Raw genomic sequence first — 13633 nt, 5'->3', positions numbered from 1 at the left:
GTCGGTGGAGCCGTCGTACTTCTTAATGCTAGTGGGCTTGAAACCAGTCGGCCAAGTCAACTGACTTAAGTTCTTGGTGAAGGCCAAGACGTCGTCTGTCATGTCAGTGTCAGAGCTCTCGGGTGACCGATGCCTAGACGCCTGGCTATGACTTTGGTGATCCCGATCGCGGTGATGGTCCTCCTGGCGGGTGTGGCGTTGGCGTTCGAGCTTGCGGTGGAGGTCAGCGAAGTCCTCTTGATTAAGGCACCGCTTCTCGGCCTTGAGCTCTTATCGTTGCTGATCCAGTCGGTGAATCTCATCGTCAATGCTGCCTTGTCTTTCGATGGAGTCCCTCTTCCGCGCCGAGTCAGGAGAGTAACGACGCGATCTGCTTTCGCTATGTGGCTGGGACCCAGTCGGTTGCCAGGAGACGTTCGCCCGAGATCTAGGAGATCTGGACGACTAAGCCTCCGAACGAGCGGCTGTGGTACCTGTCGTGCGCTAGAGGGAGTGTAGGATCGCAACAGCAGTCACCATGGCCTTGACCTTGTTTATGGTTTCTACAGCAGGTATATTTGGCTGTGGGAGTTGCTGGATGATGTTGCCGAGTAGATCCGTGGCCGCACGGACGTTCTGCTGGGGCGTCTTGAAGACGTCGTGTCCATCAACTTGTGTTTGGAGCAGGTCGCGCTGCATCTTTCGAGATTGGAGTCGTAGCGTGGCGTGAGATTGCGTTGCTTGTCGTTCCCTTTCATCCCCCTCCTAGCGTTTTTTTTCTTCCTCGAGTCGGCACTCTTCTGCTAGTCGGGCCGCCTCCTCCTCTTGCCGATTGGCTGCAAAAGAAGGCGACACCGGCTTACCGGCGGCGAAGACCTCTCGGGGCGGCACGAAGCTTCTAGTGCTGCTACGAGTCTCGGAAGTGTTGACCAAAGGAGTCGGCGCCGCCTCGAGATTGGTCTCTACCTCCATCGGGGTCGCGCCTTGACTTGCCTGCCTGTCCAACCCAGGGGAGAGCATCTTGGTATCGTGTGACCCGGATTGAATCTCGGTCTGACCTGATGCCTTCACGTTAGGCTGGAATGGGCAAACCTCTTTGTTGGAGTCGGAGGAGCTCGACTCTGTGTACGACAGCGTACCGAATCGGTCGGTCTGAAGCCTAATGCCGCCAAACTTGAAGGTCGAGCCCAGCGGGAATTTCCTCTTCATGATGTCCGAGTTGAAGTCCATCGAACTTCGCTCAAAAGTGCTTTAAATTGAAAAAGAAAAGATAGCGCACCCTCTACCTGGCGTGCCAACTGTCGACGATTGATGTCGGCAATAAACTTATAGGGTGACGATTGATGTCGGCAATAAACTTTAGGCTCTCGAAGGGGCGAGATAATACCTTACTCCTGCTTGGCAATTGTATTGCGCAGATGAATCTTTGTTGCCGTCAATGGGACACCCCGTACCCCTTATATAGTGAGGGGAAGGGTTACGAATATAATAGAGTCATAATCTATCAAGACTAAGATCTATCCTAATTTGGTTACGGCTCAGGTCCGAAGTACTCGGCATGCAATCCGGTACGTACCAGACTCCTAACCGATACCATACAGATATATTCTTCTGCCTATTCGGTACCCCGTTGACTGTACGTATTCGTGTAATCTCCGGATACCCCCGGTATAGGTATCCCACAGAAGGCATAAGAGCAATGACCACAATGCCCTTGATCAATCAAGTCTCACATCCCTCAGTTTCCTCCTCCATCCACATTTCACTGCCACTCACCACACCTCCCTCCCCTTAGCTATCTTATAGTTCGGATCATCTGCAGTAGGATGTGCTACTACAAAGGGCTACGGTAACCGGAATTTGGAGCATCCTTTTGCCATTGGATTAAACCGGACGGACCAGATCAAACACTATTTGCTGCAGTACCTAAAATCAGTGTGGCTACAGTATTTTGGTGCTTCTCATGGCATTTGTTTACTGTGCTCCTCTCACATGAACAGCGATTGTGTGTGAGATGCACCACATGAGCTATGGGTGTTCGATGCCATCAACCTGCCACTCCACGGATGGTGAAGGGGCTTGATCTTTCACATTAATTAGTGACAAGAACTAGACAGTCGTGTATAGGGCTTGTCTGATGGTAACGATGTTATTGGCCTCTCGAGCATTTGATCTGCCGGTGGTGACCTCGTGACTGGCGGATCCAGTGCCAATGGCCTTTGAACAAGTAGATCGAGTCAATCACATGTCTGTGACCGTGGCCTCTGGAGTGGTAGACATGGTCGTCCCCGTGCATTGTAGTGATATCTCATTTGTAAGCATGGATCCAAATTTTTTAAACATCAATATAAATGTCTGGACAAGGTCACTCAATGTGCTACCTGATTTTGATCACATGGTGTCACGCTGCCGCCCTATCTTTTTAAGCTTATACTTATATACAAAAAATAAATAAAATTTCACCCTTAAATTTAAAGTAGATTATTAAATTTTTTTATCGTAGTTTATTTTTTAGCACTGACTTTTGGATCACTAATAACAAATAAAATAGTTTTATTCACAAGTTATTTTTTTATTTCCAAACATGTTGTTTTGATTTTTTTTATAAAAAGCCAACTAATCACCCCTGGTTTCGTATGCAAATTGATTTCTATAGAACCGTCTCCTAGGGAATCCATTTTTTACAGGCGGTTGTGGAAACAGCTTGCAAAAATGAAGAATTTCGCGCACCTTAATTAAGCTAGAAGCAAGCTGTTCACCGGTCTATAAAAATCGTGTTTACGATAAATAACAAGAGAGCCGCCTACTGCAATAAATTAAATAAAAAAGAGAATGAAAATCGATTGACCTGTACACAAAACTTTACCTTTTCTTTTAGTAGTAGTGCATGTTCGAGTATGATCGAGGTGTTCCACGAGATACACCTATTTAATTTAATCAAATAATGTAAAAAGAAAGTCCGACGGCAAAGTTTTCTGTGTTCTTCCGCGGTTCTGTACTCCACCTTTCACAATTTTATATTTATATATATATATATATATATATATATATATATAACAGGAATAATATGTGCACCTATTTAGTGTATAAGCTATTGTATATCCCTCCATCACAGAACCCCTAAGGCTTATCCCATCTCCCATCTCCCACCCTCACTCCAAGGCCCATAAACCACAGTCATTTTCATTTTATTTAAAGGTTGGTCAAAGTATTTTTCCGTGGGTCAATCCCTATGAGCTTACCCTCATGTCTATCTAAGCTCATCCCTCATCTCATATGAATTATGCAGTAACAAGACGACAAACATGGAGTAACACGACAACTAATTTGTAGCAACAACGTTCAAACGTATACATGAGGGATCTATTTCTAAAGCACTTTTTTCTAATAATGTGGTATAAACATTTTTAAAAAATAATATATGAAATGAGAGATAAAGTTGTTTAAAGTTTGAAATCTTAAAAAATATCTATAGGATTTATATTAGTATACACTAATGCTATGACAATAGCTACAGTAACGTTATACATTCTATGTAGCAATAACATGCATCATGTTGCTACAAAATATGTATAAAGTAACATAGCAATATAAGTGCAGTAACATGTGCGGTGTTACTGCATAATTACACTAACATCATGATATAAGTACAGTAACATCATGATGTTAGTGTAGTAACACGCGGTGTGACTGCATACTGTTACTACAGTACAACTAATGCATGTGAGAGAGCTAAAAGATTGTATTCACAATCTTTAGAGAGTAATATCTCATGTCTCTTATATTATTTTCTAAAACAATTTTCATTGCAATGGTTGAAAATGTGATTTAAAAAACTAGATCCATCATAACTATATTTTGTTGCTGTCGCTGTATTTTATACGTCATATTAATATACTTTTGTCTTACTTTTTAAGTAGACGGAAGTCGACAAAGGTGAGATGTAGAGCAAGGTCAAAAGACTGGTTTGACCGTTGGGGGAGAGTTTTGACTAGGCCCGTAGGGGTTTTGGGCCCTTGGAAGGTGGTGTGAGCTGATTTTGGGTCTTATGAGAGGGGAGGCACAGAAAAGCTTATTCTAGGGGTCAACATGTTAGTTTATATTATATATATATATATATATATATATGTGTGTGTACAGTTAATTCAATTCCATGCATGCCTGGTGATTGTAAATATGACGGCATATCTCCCGTTGATGCTCAGGCGACAAGGCGGCGTCGATGGTGGCAGTGATGTGTAGGGCGAAGATCTGCAGGAACGGTTGGTCAGAGCATGCGATTCAGGCGATCGATCGATGACACATGGAGTAGTAGCTAGTATGTACATACCCAGAATGGCAGGAGGTACATGATCCCGCTGCAGTCACCGGGCCAGTGGCCGTCTTCGGCCTGCAGGACGGTCATCCGGCCAAGGGCTCGCCGCAGCGACGCCACCACGACGCTCTCCGTCACCTCCTCACCGTCGTCCAACTTTTGCGCTGCGCTCGTTGCTGTATCTGCATGATCACTCGTGCTAATTCGCTTCTCGAACTGCACGGGTACGGACAGAGCTGGCGGATTAATTAATTAATTAATTAATTAATTGCCCTTCCCCATTTTGTGTCTATATATAGAAAACCGGCCTTTTTGAGAAAGAAATCCAAGAGCATATATATACTACTCTCTCTCTCCGGTCAAAAATATTTATCATGAGGTTTGGTCAATTTCGTAAAATTCTGATCATTGATATTTCTTAAATGATTAATTCAGATATAGTACAAATGTTACGTAAATTACTGCCAGAATATCATATATTTATTAGATTTTATAAATTTGTTGTAACACAAAATCGTTTACCGAAACTCTATAGGTTCGATCAAATCTAGCTATAAACGACGAATATTTCTAAGTGGTGCGGATAGAAGCCAAAGAATAAGTTGGTGCATGGATACATATGCATGGGAAATTAAGATGGAGTTTACTAGTACTATATATATCTTATTACTACTATTATACCTGCATGCGCATGAGGAGGTCCTGTGGTTCCCTCCTGAGGAAGCGATTGCTGGTGAAGTGGTGGCGGAGCCTCTCCACCACGGCGCGCTCCTCAGGCGTGCCGGCGTCCGGGTCGAACTCCCACACCTGCCGGCCATGGAAGTTGCTCGTCGTCTGCATCCATGGCCCTCCTCCTCCTCCGATCTTTAGCCTCCACATCTTAGCTCCTCACCACACTGCCTAGCTAGCCAGCGAGAGAGACTTTAATTGTTTAGCTGATTAGCCCCCTACTTCTACGTGGCTCTATTTATAATACTCTCTAGGTTTTGTTGTTCGATGCTATTGACTTTTAGATCTTATTCATCTTTTTTAATTTTTTATAAATATAAAAAATTGTAAGTTGTTCTTAAAGTTTTTTAAAAATAAATCAAATCATAATAAAATAACTAATTATTATATAACATTTTTAAATAATACAAATTGTCAAACACAAATTAACTCCAAAAGTCAATTATGCGAGAGGAAAAAAAACAGAGGGCTCAAGTACCAAACGGTATATACAGCGTACTACTTCTATTAATTCTATAATATACATGTGTTTAGGTTTTTCAGCTGATATTACGCACGTATTAGGATCAAGAATATGATATCTTTAATACTCCCTATGATTTACATGTAAGTCGACTTTCGCTTAGATTCATATATAAATGTATCTAGACATATATACAAATTAAATACATTTATCAATAGATAAATTTAAACAAACTAGAAAGTCATACGATATAAATAGTAAATAATATTTGGCGAGTGGCAAAGTACGTAAAGATGCTAAGGCCATGTTTAGTTCCTAAAAACTTTTTCCAAAAACATCGAATCTTTGGACACCTAAATGAAACATTAAATATACATGAACATTAAAACTAATTACACACTTATAGTACCAACATGTGCTAATGACGAATTAATTAGACTCAAAAGATTCATCTCGCGGTTTTTAGGCGGAACCTAAAATTTATTTTGTAATTAGACTACGCTTAATTAATACTTTAAATATATAACCGCATATATCGACGTGACATTTCTGTCAAAAAAAAAATTTTGGAATTGAAAGCAGCCTATGCTAACGTTCACGTGCTTGGGAATTGATCGAGATGACCAAGTGCAAGTAGGAAGCTGTACTGCTCATCAGCATGCTCAAATGCGTGCCTTTGTTTATATAGGTATGGGGGGTACATCAGCGACCTACACCTATCATGTTCAGCATTCATAATACGACGCTCGACAATAAAAGAGCAAGTTGTGAGCAGGAGCACGCATGCACCATACTCCAATAAATAAATTTATAGTCTCGAACTCTCGATCGCTCGCTCGGTCCAATATATCCAATGTGCTCCATTCTCATTCACTCGGTCCTGACACGCGCCAATGAGTATGTTTGTGTAAAAGGATTTAGAGAAATTAATATCTTCCGTGCCACCGATTTTAGTCTAATTCCACGATTTATTGCTGACTTTGTTTGGTTGCGCAATATGTCATCGACTTTTATTTATCTTCTAATTTGTCATCGACTTTTGTTTAATTTGTACAATGTACCATCGCCGTTCAATTTTCCTTCACTAATGTTTGTTTTTGTTATAATGGCTAAAATACCTCTTGGTTGAAAACTTTCAAAATTTACAGAAATATCTAAGATATCAAATTCTAACTTTCTGCCAAATTTTATATGTTTTACAATATAATGTTTACAATATGACATTTCAAAATATTTGGAAAATTCTGAATGTTTTTTGCTATGGATATTCCAGTCATTAAAACAAAAGTGAATAGTACTAACTTAATGCATGATAATTGGATGATGATGGTAAATTGTATAAGTTAAGCAAAACATGGAATTGCAACAAAGTCAATGGTCTACGGTAGATCCTTTCCGAGATTTAACAGGGGAACGTTGGGCTACTCACATGTTCAGATCGTGGCTAGGAGTGTTTGGTTTGGTGGATATAGTTACATGAGATGTGGTCATTAGATTTTTTTGTATTGTTTGGTTCGTGGACATAGGGTGGATTTGGTGGTAACTAAGTGAATATGTTTTAAATGTGCTAGATGGATGTATCCAAACAATTTGTCTTGATGACATCCAGCCTTGCTGATAATGATGATTGCCCAATCTAATTTGTGGCAATTACTGTCTTTGGTCATTAATGACTGATTATCGTATTATGATTAATTTCTATTATGAATAATTCGTATACTTTGTTGCTAATCAGTAATAGTTATGGTAAGATAAAAAAATTGGTCTAATCCATGAAACTAAAAAATTAACTTGCATCCATGGCCCTCCTCCTCCTCCGATCTTTAGCCTCCACATCTTAGCTCCTCACCACACTGCCTAGCTAGCCAGCGAGAGAGACTTTAATTGTTTAGCTGATTAGCCCCCTACTTCTGCGTGGCTCTATTTATAACACTCGTTCCACTTTTTTATTTTACGCCATTTACTTTTGGATCATGATCGTCTTATCTAATTATTTTATAAACATACAAAATTAGTAAATTATTCTTAAAGTTTTCAAAAAACAAATCAAATCATAATAAAATAATGAATAATTATATAAAATTTTTAAATAATATAAATTGTTAAACGTAAACCTCAAAAGTTAATTGATTATGTCAAAGGAAAAAACAGAGGGTTACCAAACAGTACATACAGTGTACTACTTGTATTCTATAGTATAATTATGTATAGGTTTTTCAGCCGATATCACGCATGTATTAAGGCCTTGTTTAGTTTCTAAATTTTTTTTTTAAAAATATCACATTGAATTTTTAGACACCTAACTAAACATTAAACATAGATGAACCAAAAAACTAATTGCACAGTTATGTAAGAAATCTTAAGACGAATCTTTTGAGCCTAATTAATTCATGATTAGCCATAAATGCTACAGTAACCAACATGTGCTAATGCTAGATTAATTAGGCTCAAAAGATTCGTCTCGTGGTTTCTAGGCTAGCCGTAAAATTCGTTTTTTCATTCTTGTTCGAAAACCCCTTCCGACATCCGGACAAACGTTCGATGTGATGTTTTTGTCAAAAAGTTTTGGCAACTAAACACCACCTAAGATCAACAATATGATTCTCTTTAATAGTAAATAATATTTGGCCAGTGGCAACGTACGTACTTCAAGATGCTATGCTAACGTTGACAGGCTTGGGTGACCTAGAGCATGTAGGGTTAGGAATCTGTATTGCTGATCAACTGCGTGCATTTGTTTATACGCAGGGGGCAGGGCAGCGTACATTCAGGCCGCTCGGCTAGTGCCCTTTTACGGAAAATATGGTAATAGATTAGTAAATAATTAATTAATTATTAATTTTTAGAAAAATATAAAATAAATTAATATGATTTTTTTAAATGACTTTCTTATAGAAATTTTTTATAAAAATACACCATTTAGCGGTTCTGGAAACGTGCGTGTGGAAAACGAGTAAGGTAAGTTAACTTAGCCCCTGTTTAGTTTCCAAAATTTTTTCCGTAAAAACATCACATCGAATCTTTAGACACCTAAATAGAGTATTAAACCTATATGAAACGAAAAACTAATTGCATATTTATAGGAATTGTGAGACGAATCTTGAGCCTAATTAGTCTATGATTAGCCGTAAGTGTTACAGTAACAAATATTCGCTAATGATAGATTAATTAGTCTCAAAAGATTCGTCTCGTGGTTTCTAGGCGAGCCGTGAAATTCGTTTTTCATTCATGTTAAAAACTTCTTTTAACATCTGGTCAAAACGTCTGATGTAATGTCTAAAAATTTTGATTTGTCTAACTAAACACCCCCTCAGGCCTCGGCCACCTACCCTACCATCCTCACCCTTACGCTCGACAATAAAAGAGCAAGTTGTGACGAGGAAGCTGTACTTTAGTACTAAATAATATTTGGCCGGTGGCAACGTAAGTCAAGATGCTAAGGTGGTGTTTAGTTAGCTAAATTTTTTTTTGCTAAAAAACATCACATCAAACGTTTGATCTAATGTCAGAAAGGGTTTTCGGACACGAATGAAAAAACGAATTTCACGGCTAGCCTAGAAACCGCGAGACGAATCTTTTGAGCCTAATTCATCTGTCATTAGCACATGTTGGTTACTGTAGCACTTATGGCTAATAATAGACTAATTCGGCTCAAAAGATTCGTCTCAAGATTTCTTCCACAATTGTGCAATTAGTTTTTTGATTCATCTATGTTTAATGCTTTATTTAGGTGTCCAAAAATTCGATGTGATGTTTTTGGAAAAAAATTTTGGGAACTAAACAAGGTCTAACGCCCTGTTTAGTTACCAAAAATTTTTGAGAGAGAAGTCGACGTATTATAAAAATCTTCAATGTGTAATTAATCCGTCATTAGCACATGTTGGTTACTGTAGCACTTATGGCGAATCATATACTAATTAGGCTCAAAAGATTCGTCTTACGATTTTCCCATAGCTGTGTTATTAGTTTTAATGTTCATATATATTTCATGCTTTATTTAGGTGTCTAAAGATTCGATGTGATGTTTTTGAAAAAAAAATTAGGAACTAAACATGGCCTAAACTAACGTTGACATGATTGGGAATTCAGATGACTAGGGGTGGATAACGAGCTAGCTCGGTTCGGCTCGGTCCAGCTCGTTAAGATAATGAGTTGGCTCGGCTCGGCTCATTATCGTAACGAGGTAAAAACCCAGCTCGGCTCGGCTCGTTATAAAGCTTGAGCTGGCTCGTTAGGCTCGCGATCCGGTGCATGAAAAATAACCTAAACATTTTCCAATAAATTATACCATCAAAGTTTAGTTCAAACATGTAAATCATATGAAATTATATGTAAATATTAGAGTTTGAACCGACAAATCACATGATGAACCAATAGAGCAATAAACACATGCATTCTGGGGTGTAATCGACGAATGACCATGAATCGCATGTCTTCCAATTAGCTCGTTAAGGCTCATGAGCAGCTCGCGCGCTAGCTCGAGCTGCCTCATTATCTCTAAAGAGCTGAAATACCAGTTCGGCTCATTAGAAAAATAAAATAAGCCGAGCCAAGTCAAATTTATCACGAGTCGGACGAGCTAAAAATCACCACGACGGAAGCTGTACTGCTTATCAACATGCTCAACGGCGAGCCTTTGTTTATAGGTAGGGGGCGCAGGACAGGGTACATTCAGCCTACCATGTTCACCCTTGCGCTCGACGATAAAAGAGCAAGTTGCGAGGACCATAGGGGCATAGGGCATGTGAGTGACTTGACGTTAATTAATTAGTACGGAGCAAGTTGTCTCGATCGCTCGCTCGGTCCAATATATCCCATGTGCCCCATTCGGTCACTCGGTCCTGATACTCGATCCTGATCCTTTAGTCTAATTTCATTATTTATCATTTAGCTCTATAATTCGTCATCGACTTTTATTTAACTTCTCCAATTTATCCTGGATTTTTACTTAACTTCTACAATTTACCATGGTCGTCCAGTTTTTCTTCACTAATGTTTGTTTTTTATAATGACCAAAATACCCTTCGATCGAGAACTTCCAAAATTCGGAGAAAAATCTGAGATATAAAATTCTAAATTTTCTGCCAAATTTTAGATGTTTTACAATATAATGTTTACACTATAAAATTTCAAAATATTTGGAAAAATTTAAAGTTTTTTGCTATTATGAGAATTTCGATCATTAAAACAAAATATGAACAGTAGTAGCATAGGCTAATTGAACGATGATGGTAAATTGTACAAGTTAAGTAAAAAACAATTGTATATTGTATAACTGAACAAAATCGGTAGCAAAACGTGAAACTAAAATAAGGTCAGTCATATACAACAGATTCTTTGAAAGATTTAACTGGAGAACATTGGCTACTCACGTGTCTAGACCATGCCTAGGAGTGTTTGGTTTGGTGGATATAGTTACATGGGTTATGATCATTAAAATTTCCGTACTATTTAATTTATAGATAAGCCCGCCCTACTAAAGGTAGGATGTCTTCCCATGTGCTATGGTTCGTTACCGTGCGTCTAGAAGAGCGCACGATAATACGTAAAATATACCGTGCGTTACAAGGAGTCACACGGTAATGCTACAAAATACAGTGCCCTCCAAAAAGACCACACGGTGACGTATTATTAGATGCCGTAAGGTCCGTTTGCAGTTGTCCACCTTCGTTGGCGCGAATGAAAATTATCGTCGGCGTGAAAGAAAAAATGTTGGCGCGCAGCGAGCAGGGTGGGCGGCAAAGCATCCCGTGCGTGGGTTTGTTCCGAGCACGGCAATCAACAGGGGTGTGGTCCACATGTCAGTCGCGTTAAAAAACAATATACATTGGCGTTAAAGAAAAAAAATCCATTGCAAAACAGATCGCTCCCCTCCCACTGCAGTAGAACAGATCGATCCCCTCGTTGCCTGCTGCTCGTTCGGTACGCTCCGCCGCCACTGCTCCCCTCGTCGCCGCTTCAGCTCCATCCCCTCCGCTCCCCTCTGCGCACCGTGCCGCCTCTGCCCCCTCCTCGCCGCCTCCGCTCCCCTCCGCGCCGCCTCCGCTCCATCTCGTCGGAGCTCCAAGCCCCTCCCCTCTTGCACTCCAGGATCGATCCATCGGCATCACCTTCATCCTCTGTCCCTCTGCTCATTCGTGCCGCCAGCCGGACTAGAAGGTATCTGGCCCTAAATCTTTCTGTTGTCGATGAGGAATGATACTAGTCTTTAATGTCTGATTGTGAATGGTAAAGTTGTTTTCCTGACTGGATTTGGAAATAGTTTATTATTGGCTATTAGGATCTGTGCTCGTGTGTTTTTCATGGCAAGATTAGGATCTGTGTTTGTGTTGTTACATACAGAGGCTCTCCTCTTTTAGGACAAATAAATACAGTTGTATTTTTTGGATGTAAATAAATATGTTTAGTGTTGTACGTACTACTTACATATAATTGCAACTATCATGTAAACTATATAGCTAGCTGATCCTAATTTGCTAACATAACCTAGCAGGTGTATGACTAGTTGTAATTCTTGTTTCCTTTGCAGCAATAGGCATAAAAAAGATTGAATGATGAATATATGTTTTGCAGGAGGATGCGTCGATTAAGCTCAGGCTCTAGAGGGGCCTCCAGTTTTGCAAATGGTTCAGCTAGTGCCAACACGAGGGGCCTCCGGTTGAATGGTTCATCTGCCTCTCAGCAACTTACCAATCTGGATCAAGAAGAGGAGCAAGATGGTGAATTCTGGTATCGCGGCCCCACACGAGTGCCAACACGGCCTACTCGAGAGGAGGATAAACCCAGGCTTACTCCGAAGAGGGATAAGTAATTACTCCGAAGAGGCTGATAAAAGAGTATTTCCCTGGAGTGGTGAAGGCTCTGTTTTTTTCAGCTTGGGATTATTATAATATAGATTATTAGGAGTAAGTTAAAAAAACAGAGAACTTATTGAAGTAGCTTATTATAATCTGTAGCCCAGCTTATTATAATCTGATAAGCTCATTTTTGTGAGCTTTTTCCAAATTATTGGGTGAAAAATTATCCACCATGCCACCACACTCTCTCTTTAGACTTGTAAACCTAATAATCTAGACTCTAATAATCTAGAAAAGAAATAACTCATAACTTATTCTAGTACAGATTATAACAATCTAGCTTATAGTAATGTGACTCAATAATCTAGATTATAATAATCTTAAGCCGAAAGAAACAAGGCCGAAGTTCAATGGCAGAGATGAGCCTGCATGGTCTGCTGAACATTACAGTCTACTAACAGATAATCCCAAAGAGAATCAAACTAGCTTACCAAGCCTTCTTCATCGCGTTGAAGAAGAATTTTGGGTATTTCATACTAGCGATGTGTCTTTCATGTTACAACGATCATGTGCATATTCTTTGCTTAACTTTTTGTTTGCTGTAGCGTTACTTTAGATGGGCAGAGGGCAAAGAAAAAGAGGCTAGAATGGTTGTGCACAACTGTGTGAAGCAACTCTTCACAAATATTTTCTATGAAACTCGTATGTGGGCTGTGATTAACTACCATAAGAAGATTCTCAAACAAGATATTACTCGGGAGGAGGCTGCATGAACAAATTGTAGGCGCTTCAAAGCAACCTCAACATAGACTTTTTGCCTCCATGTCCACCTTCACTTACTCATCTGGTGAGTTTTATGCACGAGAGACGTGTTAGCATATAATTAGTAAAAAATGGATGTTGGTCTTCTAACATATATTGTTTATGCAGGCAACATCTGGATCTGATGAAGCGTCAACTGGAAACCCAATTGTCGGTAGTGAGAGAATGGTCCATGAACCAAATATCACAGAGCAGGTTGACTTCGTTGCTGGTGCCAGTGGTCTGCGTGTGGCATGAATGTTTGAAAATTACTCATACTTATTGAAGGATCTGGTAGCTGCGTTCTTTTTGTGATAGCAGAAACTTGTGAATGTTTTTTTTGGCAAGTTGCTCTGGTTGGTTTTTGTGCCAGGTCTGCTTGCTTTTGGTGGAGATCCTGGCTGTGGCGATGGTCCTGTATGCTGGTACCTGCTGGTTGTTCCAAGTAGTTTGCTTCAGGTTCATGTGTTGGTTAGAACTTGACGGTGCCAGCCGATGTAGTGTATTTTGTGCTTCAGTATGGACGTGTGGTGGCTGTATATTGTAGTA

At 39.9% G+C, this 13633-nt stretch overlaps 1 protein-coding gene and 1 long non-coding RNA gene across 2 annotated transcripts in view; one reads left to right on the top strand and one right to left on the bottom strand.

Moving 5' to 3' along the window:
• The window catches only part of LOC102721561 (achilleol B synthase-like), a 30748-nt gene extending 25575 nt beyond the window's left edge, over window positions 1–5173 (bottom strand). Inside the window, exons 1-3 of the mRNA XM_006656026.2 lie at window positions 4976–5173; window positions 4310–4510; window positions 4141–4230 (exon numbers count right to left, since the gene is read on the bottom strand). Coding sequence (XP_006656089.2) covers window positions 4141–4230; window positions 4310–4510; window positions 4976–5173 — 489 coding nt within the window. The remainder of the gene's footprint in view (window positions 1–4140; window positions 4231–4309; window positions 4511–4975) is intronic.
• A 6180-nt stretch (window positions 5174–11353) lies between these two features.
• Window positions 11354–13391, top strand: LOC102721371. The gene is made up of 4 exons (XR_423598.3): window positions 11354–11645; window positions 12060–12809; window positions 12889–13130; window positions 13214–13391. It is a non-coding gene; the product is annotated as an uncharacterized LOC102721371 (long non-coding RNA).
• Window positions 13392–13633: the final 242 nt, after the last annotated feature.

The sequence above is a fragment of the Oryza brachyantha genome, chromosome 6 (genome assembly GCF_000231095.2).
Source record: "Oryza brachyantha chromosome 6, ObraRS2, whole genome shotgun sequence".
Classification (NCBI taxonomy): Eukaryota; Viridiplantae; Streptophyta; class Magnoliopsida; order Poales; family Poaceae; genus Oryza; species Oryza brachyantha.
This window is presented reverse-complemented; position numbering and strand designations above follow the sequence as displayed.